Here is a 13,504-nt window from a genome sequence, read left to right as displayed (position 1 = left end):
ATGCCCGTCGTGAGGTAGTGGTTGATCGTGCGGTAGTGGTGGGCCATGGCTAGGCCACGTCCCTTCTGATTAGGAGCCGTTCTGTCGGGCAAAGCACGTCTCATCGGTCAGGGCACGTCTTATCTGCATTAAATGAAAGAAAGATAAAATCTCGCCCCATCGTTTCGGCTTCCTCGATTGGCGCGTCCCTCTGTAATCGCTGCTCCCTTTTCTTTAAGTAGGAGAGTGGAGAGGGTTTTTGTTTCGTTCTTTTGCCTATTCTTCATCTGCCACCGCCTTCTCTCCTCCTTTTTTTTGCTGTGAGCGTTCCTGAGAGCCATGGAGGTTTTCAGGAAAGAAGGGGAGAGAGCGAGGGATAAGAGAGGAACTCACCGACCTTTTTTCAATCCAGAGCAAAATGTTGGACTGGTGGATGTCCAACATGAGGAAGTTGGTGCTGGAGTCTTTTGTCGCCAAGGGGTTTCTGCCACCGCAGGAGGTGACGCACTAGAGGGTTCCTGGAGGGGAGGAGTTCCCGCAACCTCGTCCCGATGTGGTGGTTTCTTTCCTTACCTTCCATGAGCGCAGATTAGGATACCTCGCACACTAGTTCTTGCGTGGGTTCCTCAATGAGTGGGGTCTGGAGCTACAGCATCTCAATCCGACAGGGGTGCTGCACATCGCTGGCTTCGTCACCGTCTACGAGGCTTTCCTCGGGATGGAGCCGCACGTGGATCTCTTCCGGCTTTTCTTCTCCGAGAGAGCTATGGCGGACTGGAGTTTGGCTGAGATCACACCGGTCGGAGGCTTCGCCCTGCAGAGGAAGCCGCATGTGGGAGGCTCATATCCTGCGTACTCCCCATGTGACTCCAACCGGGGATGGCATGGAGAGTGGTTCTACATTAGGAACCCGTCGGGGGCGCTGTTTCCCGCATTTACCGATGGGAGGCCAGTGAAGCAGAAGAGTTGGTCATGGGGCTATGCCCACACAGAGAGGCACAAGGTGGAGGCCATCGAGGAGGAGCTCCGGAAGCTTGTAAGGGCTGGCCTTGATGGGGTGCGGGTGTTCCACACCCTTTACCGCCACCGGGTTGCGCCGTTGGCGAAGAGGACACACCCGATGTGGACGTACAGCAGCCGGTCGGACCCAGACCACGTGTCATCGGAGGAGCTACCGGGCAACGAGATCTGGAGTCACGTCGCTCGAGTGTTGCAGCTGAGGCCCAGAGAGACGATGGTGGAAAAACCCATACCATTCAATGCCTCGATCGTGCCCACGCTGGTATGCTCCCTTATTTTGTTCATGCTTTTTCTCTGCCACTTTCTTTTTTATTTTGGTTTATTCGTTCCGTAGGGGCTTAGGAGATATAAGTCCAGGCCGCACCTTCCCAAGGGGCCAGCGGGCTAGGCCCGATAGGCCACCCAGAAGGAGGCAGCAGACGCCCGGAAGAAGAAAAGAACCAAGGAGGTTCAGCGGAAGGAAGAGAAGAAGCAAGAGGTCGCCCCACGTGTGAGGGCCGAGGAACGTAGGAGCGACGTCGAGTCGGAACTCGCATCGGACGATCCTATGGATGTGGACAACATGGTCTTCTCCGACGAGGAGGAGAGTTAGGAGGTCGTCGTGACTTCGATGGAGCGTCGTGGACGTGCGACGACGTCCATTGGTGATGATCGGGAGGCCGCACGGAGTGTGGTGGTTCCTGCGTCGAGAAAGCACGCAGCGAGTGCGGACGTTGTTAGCGAAAGAGCGGCGAAGCGAACGCCATCATCGTGCCCTTCGGTAGTGTCGCTGGCCCCGTTGTCGCCTATGGCGGACGCGGCTAGGGGAGCCGGGTGGTTCGAGGAGCAGACCGGCGCTTGTGCAGTGATGGGGCCGGTGCCAACTCCTGGCTTGCGGCCGGAGGAGGCCCCGCCTGCCATGGGTGCGGTCGAGCAGTCTGGGTGGTCGGAGGGGCAGACTAGCGCTCGATCGACACACGACTCACGGTCGGAGGATGCCCCGCCCGCTGCTCCAGTCGAGGAGCCCTGAGCCGGAGGTCGTAGCGACCCGTAGGCGGGGCAGGAGCCGGTTGGGACGACTCCAACCCTGTCTGAAGTGAGGGAGCGTGGGTCGCAGTTCGGGAGTGGTCCTCGTTCTGCAGGCCCATCGTCGTCGGAGCCTACCTTCAAAGTAGTGCCGCTCGCCACCTAGTATGTTTCCCTTTGTTGATTCTTCGACTTTTGGTGGTTGAGTCTTTTTTGGAGTGTGGCTTATCCATAATTTTTGTCAGCAGCCGAGGGATGCCAGGGTTGAGCATCGCCGCGCCCCCCATGCAGGAGGTTTGGAGGCCCACTCTATAGCGTGTTGCGGCGAGTGAAGGGGGCAGCAAGGTGGCGGTGATGAAGCCTTCCCTCCTGGGGGGTGGTGCCCCCTAGGGCGGCTACTGATAACATGACAGCGGCGATGACGTTGTTGGCGGCGATCCTGGTGCTGATGGCGAAGGTGGCGTCGGGCGTAACTCTTGCGGCCCCTCCTCCATCGGTCGTGGTGGAGGAGACGAGGGGGGTGAGCTCCCTACCTCGCCGGGTGGAGGGCTGCATGACCTATCCTTGCCGTCGGAGCCGAAGGCGCCGGAGGAAAGCGTGGCCGGGACAGAGCTAGGATGCCTGGTGGCGTCCCATGCGAGCGAGGTGGTGGAGACCCTATCTGACGATGAGGCAGATACCGTGGCGGAACCGTCGGTGTCACCGTGGGAGCTGGCAGTGGTCCGGTCGAAGGCTGGGCCCTCCGGCGGTTCATCAGAGGGTGACCTAGAGTGGCCCTTCCCTGAGGATCTGTCGAAGGCGAGGTTCATCCTCCGGGATTCCTAGGAGCGCTAGCTCTGGGACATTTTTGGGGGGCAAGGGCATGACGCGATGTCCAAACTCACCAAGCTGTCCGTGAAGCTTGAGAACGCTCGAAAGTAGGCTCAGTTCGCTTGGCAGCTGGTTGAGGTCGACCTGCAGCTCGCCGTGGAGGTGAGTTTCTGGTACTTCTCCTTACCCTTTGAATCTTTCATCGGTTGTTCTTAGCATGCCTGTTTTCATAAGAAATAAGGAAGGTGTCGTCCCGCAAGTCTTACTTCCTCCGGGCGGAACATGCTCGGATGGCTAAGCTTGAGCGCCGGGTAGAGTCCGCTTGCCGTGATCCTAGGTCTGGGTGGCCGAGGCGGCCATTGCGTGGGCGGAGGGACAGTGTGCTACGGAGCGGGCGACTGCTGCCGAGTAAGGGCTCGAGGTGGCAAGGGTCCACCAGGCGGAGACTGAGGCGGGGCTATGGACGTCCCTAGCAAACACTGAGGTGGCGCTTCAAGAGGCCTTGGCGGCCCTTGAGCCGGAGTGGGCCACCCTAGAGTCAACATAGAAGGCCCTAGAGGTGGAGCAGAGGGCCCGGTCGGAAGCGGATCAGGAGGTGCTCGCGCTCCGGGACCAAGTGATGGGGATGGAGGATGCGAGTGCCCGGTTGCATGAGCAGGTGGCTCGGCAGGTAGAGGATCTCTCCACCCTCGAGGCCTCTTGCACCGGTGTGTACCTTTTGTTTTCTCGTGGTGTTGATTCCCCCCCAGCCTATTTCTGAGCTTGTCGCCCTTCTTGCAAAGCTGGGTGAAAAGGTAAAGGCGCTGGAGCGAGACCTAGAGATGACCAAGGCGAACTTCAGCTGGAATGTCGAGGAGCTGGCCAAGTCTCGTGAAGAGCGACGTGCTCTCGAAGGGGAGCTCGGCCAGATCCGCAACGCTGCCCAGCTCGTTGTCTCGGAAGTCTTCGGGTCGGCGCCAAGTACCAGCGCGCCCACGGTTCAGCTGGCGGAGGTCCCGGACACGGTCAAGGACCTTGTCAGGAGTGGGCTGTTTTATGGAGCGTCGGGGGTGCTGACCTTGGTGGCGACGTACCACCTGAGTCTAGACTTCGCCTCTATCTGCAGCAGGTATGCTAAAGGCCTGAGCATGGAGGACATCCAATCAATCAGGGAGAGCTTACTGCCGCACGCGCTGTTGGTGTCAGAGCAAGTCTCCGCTGAGTGGGTGATGGATGTTCGCAGTCAAGACATGGCCTGAAGCATGCGTGGAGAGGACGCTTTCGAGCCTATGAATAGCCCGGAGCCTGGTTTGGGGGGGAATGTCGCCTCGGCCTCGACCGAGCCGAACGTCGTGCCACCGGGGAGTGAGCAGCCTACGCCTTCGTTGGTCGCGCCATCAGCAGATGCCACCGGGTCGGTTTAATACCTTGATAAATATAAGTAGTTAGTAAATGTAAGAAGTTTAAGTTCATGGGGGGGACCCTGTGTAAAACGTTCATGTGTGTTTTAATGACTACCATCGGTTTTTGTTTTTGTGATGGAGTTGCTCCGTTCGGGGAAGCTTGTTTTCTTTCGTTCCTTAGTTCTCCCTCAGCATAATTTTGTTTTAAATTTCTTTCTTTCTCGTACCTGCCCGTTTGTTTCGTAGGCTGCAACTTTCCAAACCCGAGGTGTGGCCCGCGAGGCTCGGCCAGTCGTAACCATAGGAAAAGGCGGGGTGCGATCAGTCGGAATGTTCTAAAGCAAAGTTACGTAAGGTAAATCAAAGGAACGAACTGCCCTTTTATTTTGGGTAGGAAGGAGTTTCTCCATATGAAAGTAAAAGAGTACTTAAGGTAAAAACAAAAACAGAGGGGTAGTAGAGCCCCCTAGTAGAGCCCCCGAGCGCCTCTTATAGGAGCCCCCTAGTTCAGGTTGGGGTGCTCTTATAGGAGCGTTCGCTAAGTAAAGGTAAGACTGAAAACTTAGGAAAAGAAGAAACGACATAGTTGTTCCAAGATCCTCGAAGAGGGCGTCGTCGTCATTGTCCTTCAGTCGGTAGGCTTTCGGTCAGATCACTTCAGTCGTCTGGATCGTTGCCTGCCGCGCCTGCTTCCTCGCCTTCTTTTTCCCTTAGCCTACCAGCCTACCTTAGCAGGCGCTTGAGGAGCTAGCAGTCCTTGTAGAGGTGCTTGATGGGGTAGTCGTGGTTGGTGCACGGGCTCTCTATGAGATAGTGGAAGTGGCCCGAAGGGTCTTGCTGGGGCTGCGTGCCCGCGTGATCGGCCGCGGCAACCGACGCGAAGTTAGCCGGTTGGCGGTGATCCTTTCTGTTCTTTTTTCCCCTCTACGTGGAGGGGCCCTCATCTTGATCCTGGTGCTTGGCCTTACCTTTGTCACGGCCTTCGTTGAAGCGCGGTAGGAATGACGCTTGCTGGAGCGGTTGGACAAAGGTCCGTGATCCTAGGCGAACGGGGCTAGGACTCCGGTCGATGCCGCGTGTGTCTTGGTTTGGCCTAAGTCGCGCATAGATAGGCGGTCAGCACGGGGCAGTTGTCAAGTCGAGGTGAAGTGAGGTGCCATTGCGGCTTCCTATGCCGCACTTTGTGGTTGTTGCGGTGATAGGGTGTGGTGCCCCATCTGCTGTGTCCCTATTTCTCGGACAGGGAGCGAGGTCACAAGTCGGCGTCGCGATACAGAGCACTCTGCTTGTTGAACGGCGGCGATTTCTAGCAGTGCCTGGAGGTTCTGGTGGATCGCCTGTTCGCAAGGGTCGTTCGGCTCAGGCAGGTCACGCAGGAACATTGCCGTGGCGGTAATGTTCTGACTGGCCCAAGCGAACTACGGGGGATTAGTCCCCCAAACCGGGACATTGCGCTGGGGCTGACGGATGGGACCCGAGCGTCGTTCACCGGTCTATGCGCACGGGGCATAGTATGGTGCGTCTGAGCGTGCTGGTGCAGTTGGTGGCTTATGTAGCCATCGTTGTCGCAGTTCTTCCCCGTGCTCACGTGTGAGCCTGGGGACCTCCGTATGAGGAGCCGGAGGGGCGTGAGTTCGTGAGAACTCCGCTTTTGTCGGTGGGTGTCCCAGAGGATTCGCCATGGTGTATTCCCAAGATAGACGGTGGCTAGGTGCCATGTCGCCGATGCTGGGACCGTCGCTCTCGCCATCGTCATCTATGAGGTCGAAGAAACATGTGGGAGCATAGCTCACCATTCCCACGAATTCGAATGTGAGAGGAGGCGGCGCGAGCATCCTTCGGAGCCCCCGGGCGTATGCGTCTGTGGAAGACGCGAGGCCATAGGGGAACTGGCCGTACGGTGGTTGCGTTAGGGACAACGGGGTTCCGCCGGGTAATCGGCGGAAGATAGAGAATAGTGAGTACATAACAGCGTGTATATTACTCACAGCGGGGTTTGAGCAGAGAGTTTGCTCAGAATGAAGCGCAGATGCCACGCCGTCGAAGTCGCGTGTCCTGGAGTCGATGGAGGACGTCTCTCCGACGGGTGCCGGGTCGTGGGCCTCCTCGTGGAGGTGCAGTACGCCGAGTCGGTCGACGACGAAGTCTAGGCTTCCGAAGAAGAAGGCCTAGGATGGCTCGAAGACAGGTGAAACCCACACTCCGACGGGCGAGAGCGTGGGAAACTCTAACGAGCCGGAGCGAATCGTATCGCCTGAGCCAGCCACGGTGGGGGTGGTAGAAAAATGGGCCATCCGATGACCAAAAAGTGTTGAACGTACAACGTCTTCCCCATGGACGACGCCAACCGTCGGTGCAGAAAGTGACCAACTAGTAAATATTTGTAGTTTTTCTGTACGTTGTGATCGGAGGTGGCCTAGCACTCAATGACACATGATTTATACTGGTTTGGGCAACATGCCCTACGTCCAGTCAGGGGTGGTCGGTGACTTTATTCCTGAGTCTAGGTGCTCGAAGTCTATAGTGGGGTTACAAATAAGAAGGAGAAAGGAGGGGTGTTCAAGAGGCCCGGTTGGGTCTGACCGAAAAGGCCGAGGGCGACCGGAACTCCGCTATGAGCTAGAAGTCCAAGCGCGTGCTTGAGGGATTGAGAGCTGTCGATCTAGTGAGTCAACTTGAAGAAGTCGACCTCTCCTGTTGGAGGGGGCGCATCCCCTTTTATAGATAAAGAGGATGGCTTTACAGGTGAGAGGGAGAGAGTACGGATATTTCTAAGCCTTGTTGCCCACGCTGATGAAGATTGGATAATGGTAGGCGCCCCCAGCACTGTTAATGTTGCTATAGAATGTCAGATGCACACAAGAGATCGAGCTATCTTCTTCAGGAAGGATGGACGTCGGTACCTGCAAATACCTTTTGATGCCTAGTGGCATGTGAGGAGCCGCGCTATGTTCATCCGGTATGGCAAATCCTGGAGCCCATACCGCGATTGATGTCCAGAGACACGCGGGGGGCTTACCGTATGGGAGTTTTAGTGGCCCCTACAATACTGTGGGGGGAGATGTCGGCGCCTACAATATTGTTTGTGTCAGGATGGCTGTAGAGCACTATTTCACGCAGGGTATGGTCCCTGGTACCGTGATTTTGACTTGTGAGCCTTGCCTTGCCTTTCTCCGCACGTCTTTTGGTTCCTTCCGAACGGGGGCCCTCCCGGTCGGATGGCTCTAGTCGGCTCTGAGTGCGTCGGTCAGAGAAGAGCGGTGAGCAGGGTTCCCACGGGCCCCGGTCGCGGGGTCGGAGTAGGAAGCAACGTTTTGGGCCAGGCCTTTCGATTGGAGAGACGGCTCGGAGGCGGCTGGTGCCTGAAGCGAGTGCTCCGGTCGGAGAGGTGGACCGAAGAAGTTGACGAGCGGGCGCTTGTTCTTTTGGGTAGACCTTCCGGTTGGCGACCGGATTGCCCTTCTGGCCCGTTGTGTTTTAGACTCTTGGGCCGGCCCATGAACTACATGTTGTTTTCCTGGGCCGAGCCCGGGCGTGGAAGCCGGTCTCCGAGGGACACCGGGTTTATGAACCCGACAATGAGGGAAGGAGAAATCCAGAAGACGGAGCCGTGCGGGATGGAGGAGGGAATCTGTACGGGAGAAAGCAGAAAAAAGATGCAAGTAGAGCAACCAAATACAGACGAATACATCAAAGAATACGGGATGAACCAAATAATAATCTAGTTCGGGCAACCAATCACGCTCAAATCACGCTCAAAAAGAACGTGCAGAGATCCGAAGCTTAGAGTTGGAAGAAGCTCGGCCTAAGGTTCGGCAGTTCGAGCACGGGCTGGTGCACGTGGCCTGATGACCTGGTTTCGTTAGATCTCGTGAGGAAATGGTCTCCCATGATGGCTTCCCGTTTGCGTGCAGTTCGTGCTCTCTTTCCCGGCTGATTATCGTGAGATGAAAGCATATTTAGCCTTTTCCCTCTCGCTCGCTTTGATTGATGAGGTTGATCCGAGCCTGGAGCTGACCCCACTTGGCCACTTTACACAGAAAAAGGCGTTGAGTAGGAAGAAGAGAACCCATTCCTCCGGAACAGGGAGCACTAGGTATCTGCCTCTTCTCGGTACTCACCCGGGCCTCTTCTCATCGCTTAAGCTTTTTATGTATCGCTTTTTATGATGCCGAAATCTGACCGGTCTTTACCCATAATTTCTTGCTGTTTCTCCTTCTCATGTACAGTTGGAAATCGGAACGACGAATGTGGCAGCCTATCACCGCAGGTCGCTACAGTATAGTAACAAGCAGAACGGCCTCGGTGTCTCGCACACGTCAGTACGTCGCTGTTGAGTGTTAACTCGCATGAGACGAGTGGAGCAAGGCACCTTCCTGGCTTTCCTCCCTCCAGATGGCCGGCACGCGGAAACCGCGAGTGACGCGACACGGCGCACCGTCACCTCGTCGTGGGGTCGTCGGGACGTCGGGTCGTATTCGGCGTAGCGTTTTGTCTTCTGCTCCAGCAAAATTTGGCGCGTTGCTCTGCTCGTGCGGGACGAGGCGAGGCGACCGTATCCGTGTCACCGAGCCGGGTGACCGAGTCGGCAGGGTCCACGAATTAGGCAGGTTGGTATAGTACTGAGCAAAGCGTAATTTGTGCAAACAAGACCCGATCAGCGGGGTGCGGAGTTGGGTTGGGTTTGTGAGCCGGTGCTGTCATGCTCGGCTGCCGAACGAATTTCCAATGTCTGCCAATTTGCGCCTCCTTGCCAAACTTCTGAGTTCTGACCAAACGCACCCGTACATCTTGTAGTCGTAGCAGTTCGTTAGGAATAATAATGATCGCTAGGAGGCTACTGGTATTAAATTTAGATGCTTGTACTTATCCTAGTATTGGTGGCGACTATTTTTGCCAAAAACAAGCTTCAACACACAAATTTGAAGTGATCTTACATATAGTATAGTAGAAGAAAGAGACGAGGAAATATATGATTCATGATACATAATATGCTCCAGACTTATAGGGCGTTTATCTTAGTCTCCACTTATTAGGTTGACAAATTCATGCATAGTAGATTGGAAATAAAATTCTAGCCCATCTATATAAGGTACAATCTGAAAATGAATTTATATCCACAACGTTATCTCTACGGTGACTGGCTAGCTCAATCCATAGATAATGGTATGGTTGCATTGCCAGTCTGAAAGAAAAGAAACAGCTAAATGCTCGAGCCCCCGGCGAATATGAATGAAATGATTAATAAATAAAAGAAACAGAAAACCAAGCTCTGGTCTGGAATTCTGGATTAACGAAAAAAGCACATCGGAAAGAGAAGGCGGAAAAGATCATCTCCCCTCCGTTGTCTCCACCGACAGGCGGACACGACGGGGGCGTCTCCTCCCCGCTCCCATAAACGCAGGCTGACGCAGTCACGCAGACGCCTCCCTCCCGTGCCAAAGCCAAGCCCAAGCCAAACCCGCCACCACCAATTCAACCGCGACCCGCCCAACCCACCGCCCGCACCCCCATTCCCACCTCCTCCCCAGATCTCCCCGCGCGCCCGCGCGCGCGCGAGTTCGTGTGCGGCCGGCAGCGGCGGCGGCGACGACCGAGGAGCCATGATGGCCAAGGGCGGCGCCTCGCCGTCCCCCGGCGGCGCGGGGGGTCCCGCGGCCGGGAACGGCCGCCTCTTCACAGTGGGGCTGGTCACCGCCTGGTACTCCTCCAACATCGGCGTGCTCCTGCTCAACAAGTACCTCCTCAGCAACTACGGCTTCAAGTACCCAATCTTCCTCACCATGTGCCACATGTCCGCCTGCGCCCTGCTCTCCTACGCCGCCATCGCCTGGCTGCGCGTCGTGCCCATGCAGCTCGTGCGCTCCCGCGTCCAGCTCGCCAAGATCGCCGCGCTCAGCCTCGTCTTCTGCGGCTCCGTCGTCTCCGGGAACGTCTCGCTCCGGTACCTCCCCGTCTCCTTCAACCAGGCGGTCGGCGCCACCACGCCCTTCTTCACCGCCATCTTCGCCTACATCATGACCGTCAAGCGCGAGTCGTGGGTCACCTACCTCACCCTCGTGCCCGTCGTCACTGGAGTCATCATCGCCAGCGGCGTAAGTTACTGCCTGTGCTCCGCCTCCGTCTCTGTTTTCTCAGTAGATCTGTTGGAGTCGGGATTGGATCTGAGCGGAATCCGGGTTTGGCTAGCTCGGAACTCGGGAGGAGTGGGACGGAGCTGAAGACAACAGGTGGATCTGTCATCTAGCTGTAATTGGACTAAAATGGCTGCCAGGCATCTGGGAAAAAATTGCAAAAATGACACTCAGAAAGATTGACTCCTTATGATGACATTCGGGTGGAAGACAATTGGGTCCATCTGTGTATATGAATGTGGGTCCAGTGTCAAATCTGCAAACAACTGATGTTTCGAGTCCCATTTTTGCAAATCACCCGGCATCTGGCCCCTCACTTCATTGGATGCCCATCCCTTCGTTGGGAATAGAATTTTGGGATTATCCGATGGAAACCATTCACGGCGTGTCACGCTGCCTATACATGTCACCTCAGACGTTGGCTATCTGATAGGGCCAAGTGATCAACTGGCATAACAGCTGCTCACTATCTATGTGATCAGCTAGTTAACCAAACTTCATCGCAGGATCCAGTTAGTTAACCAATCATTTAACAGCGATAGCTATCTTTCTCTGCAAAAACCTTCTCTGGAAACTGTGGATTTGCAAGTAAAACTTTCAAATTTGTTTTCTAGAAAGTAATCCATACTTTGAAATTGAATTGTAAAATATCCATTCTTTAATATCAAAGTATTGGCTTACCTTTAGAAACTGACATGATTGATTTTCTATACATTCGTTGAACATGCATGGGGCCGTTAATTGTGCCATTAATAAGTTGATTCTCTTGCATTATTATGCATACTATACACAGCACTGTGTTTTTTATGATAAGACTATACACAGCACTGTGTTATAGCTCTATTGTGCAATATATAAGACATACTAGGCTAGCAAAGTGTCCAATGACCACTGGAGGCGTTTACCAATAATAGTGGGGTGTGGGAATCTTATGTTAACGTGTAGCATCTCATCTAACAAGTTGTTGCTATTCATGGCTGCTATGAGGAATCTTTAGGAGGTATTTGTTTCACATCAACTAGCATATATCCCTGATGTCATTCAAGTGGAGAACCTAGAGCTTTGAATGCCTACTGACTAAAGTTGTTGTTGGACCTCTTAAGTTTCTAATACTAACTGATATGGAGCATGCAAATCGAACTTACAGGGTGAGCCGAGCTTTCATCTGTTTGGCTTCATCATGTGCATAGGAGCAACTGCAGCAAGGGCGTTGAAGACAGTATTGCAAGGAATTCTTCTGTCTTCTGAGGGGTAACTTTGTCTTCCCTTTTATATGTATTCAGTACTCTGTACACATTACCTTAGATTCATTTACTACTTTGCATTTGTGTGGATGCTGAGTGTTTCTCTGTTCTGATGTCTTGCAGGGAGAAGCTTAATTCTATGAATCTGTTATTGTACATGGCCCCAATTGCTGTTATTTTCTTGCTTCCTGCAACTATCTTTATGGAGGATAATGTTGTCGGCATTACAATTCAGCTTGCAAAGAAGGATTTCACGATTGTTTGGTTGCTATTGTTCAATTCTTGCTTGGCATATTTTGTCAATTTGACCAATTTCTTGGTGACAAAGCATACTAGCGCACTGACTCTACAGGTACCACGTGCTTTCTGACCCATCAATTCAGTTTTGTGTGCATGATGTAGTTTAACACTTGGCTTTTCTTGTTTTTTCTGTTATGCGCACTATATTTAAGATGTGTTGGATAATGGTATTAACTATTAAGATCTACTACTTCATTCCAAGTGTCCACTAATATTCGACCTTTCTAACCCACTGTATTTTGCTGAGCTAGAAACACGCTGCTCTTGTCCTGTACAAGTGTATGGTTTGAACTTTGAAGTATGTAACAGTGACTTTTAATTTTAAACATACACAAATGGGGTCTGTGATTGACTACAATATAGATTTGCTGCACTAATAGGAAACACCTTTGATGTTTTTTTATTGAAATTGGAAATTTTATCGATCAGAGGCATGTCAGAATTGAATGTAAAATGTTCTGTAATCGGTTTGAAAAAAAGTAACATATTTACCTACAGGTTTGGAAAAAGTAACATATATACCTTGCTGTCTTAAGTGTAAAGCTTTCTACACATCTTTCTCCTTTAGATGCATAATCATGACTCATGAGATTGCCATATCTTGGTTTATTGACCACTTGCTATGATAGTAGTTTGTTTGCCATCTTACCATACCTTGTCTGTTTTAAGAATTTGACTTAAATCCTTCAATTATTGACATCCATGTCTCTCCAGGTTCTCGGAAATGCAAAGGGTGCTGTGGCAGTTGTCGTCTCGATCATGATATTCAAGAATCCTGTGTCCATAACAGGAATGCTCGGTTACACTCTCACGGTTATTGGTGTTATTCTTTACAGCGAATCCAAAAAGCGCAGCAACAAGCCATGAACACCCTAGAAGACAGTAAATATGGCAATCATTTCTTTGTCCTGTCAGCGCCTAGAGCTAATATATGATGAGAAATTAATTCGGTGGCGATCACAACATATCCTAAGCCATACTGCCTCAGCAATTGGACATCGAGGATAGAAGTCCAATAATACCTGTAGTATTACCTTGGCATGTGGGAGGCATTTTGTTTAATGGCGTTGATGGATAGAATATAATTTTTTGTGTTAGAGAACTGTGGCTCACACTGCCAGCATTGGTTAATACGTTTAGCTCTTGGGAAATTGCCTCTTCTATTCATCTGCTATTGTAACTTCCATTTTCTTTTGTTCTGAAGACCACCTGTACCAAGACTTTGATCCAGGTTCCAGGACCTAATTAATATACTGTGACACTGGATTTAAGCTCGATTACCTGGCCTTTGGTGACAGCTATGTTACCTCATCAAATGACTGCCAATGTGATGTCTATATTGTTGGTTCAAATTTGCATCCAACTGTGCAGGCTGTTGATGGTGAGTATCCTCAGTCGTAGAAAAACAAGACTGTACCGCTTATATCATCCAGACACCAGCAACAAAAAGCATTCAACCGATTACATTCTCAAGAACGAAACAATGAGCCCTAACAGTACTCATAAACCTTCCACCCGCATTGCCTAAGATCAAGTCAAGGGTCGGACTTCACTGCTTCGTCCCAGTTTTTAACTCAACTCAAAATCTCCTCAACCATTTTGAGCTCTGGTCCCTCCCTCCACCTGTTCG

The 13,504-nt window shown here is 52.6% G+C and overlaps 1 protein-coding gene across 1 annotated transcript; it reads left to right on the top strand.

Moving 5' to 3' along the window:
- Positions 1 to 9,427: 9,427 nt before the first annotated feature.
- LOC136535891 (probable sugar phosphate/phosphate translocator At3g11320) lies at positions 9,428 to 13,152 on the top strand. The gene is made up of 4 exons (XM_066528327.1): positions 9,428 to 10,291; positions 11,478 to 11,581; positions 11,698 to 11,926; positions 12,589 to 13,152. Exons 1-4 carry the CDS (start codon positions 9,800 to 9,802, stop codon positions 12,739 to 12,741), a joined length of 978 nt encoding a protein of 325 aa, XP_066384424.1. The 5' UTR covers positions 9,428 to 9,799; the 3' UTR covers positions 12,742 to 13,152.
- The last annotated feature ends 352 nt before the right edge of the window (positions 13,153 to 13,504 follow it).

The sequence above is a fragment of the Miscanthus floridulus genome, chromosome 2, assembly GCF_019320115.1.
Source record: "Miscanthus floridulus cultivar M001 chromosome 2, ASM1932011v1, whole genome shotgun sequence".
Taxonomy (NCBI): domain Eukaryota; kingdom Viridiplantae; phylum Streptophyta; class Magnoliopsida; order Poales; family Poaceae; genus Miscanthus; species Miscanthus floridulus.
The sequence above is the reverse complement of the archived record's forward strand: the minus strand, read 5'-3'. Positions and strand labels throughout refer to the sequence as shown.

Coding starts and splice junctions, on each gene's coding strand:
- LOC136535891 (XM_066528327.1), top strand. CDS start 9,800: ATGATGGCCAAGGGCGGCGCCTCGCCGTCCCCCGGCGGCGCGGGGGGT. Junction 11,582..11,697: donor ATTCTTCTGTCTTCTGAGGG/GTAACTTTGTCT, acceptor GATGTCTTGCAG/GGAGAAGCTTAATTCTATGA. Junction 11,927..12,588: donor CTAGCGCACTGACTCTACAG/GTACCACGTGCT, acceptor ATGTCTCTCCAG/GTTCTCGGAAATGCAAAGGG.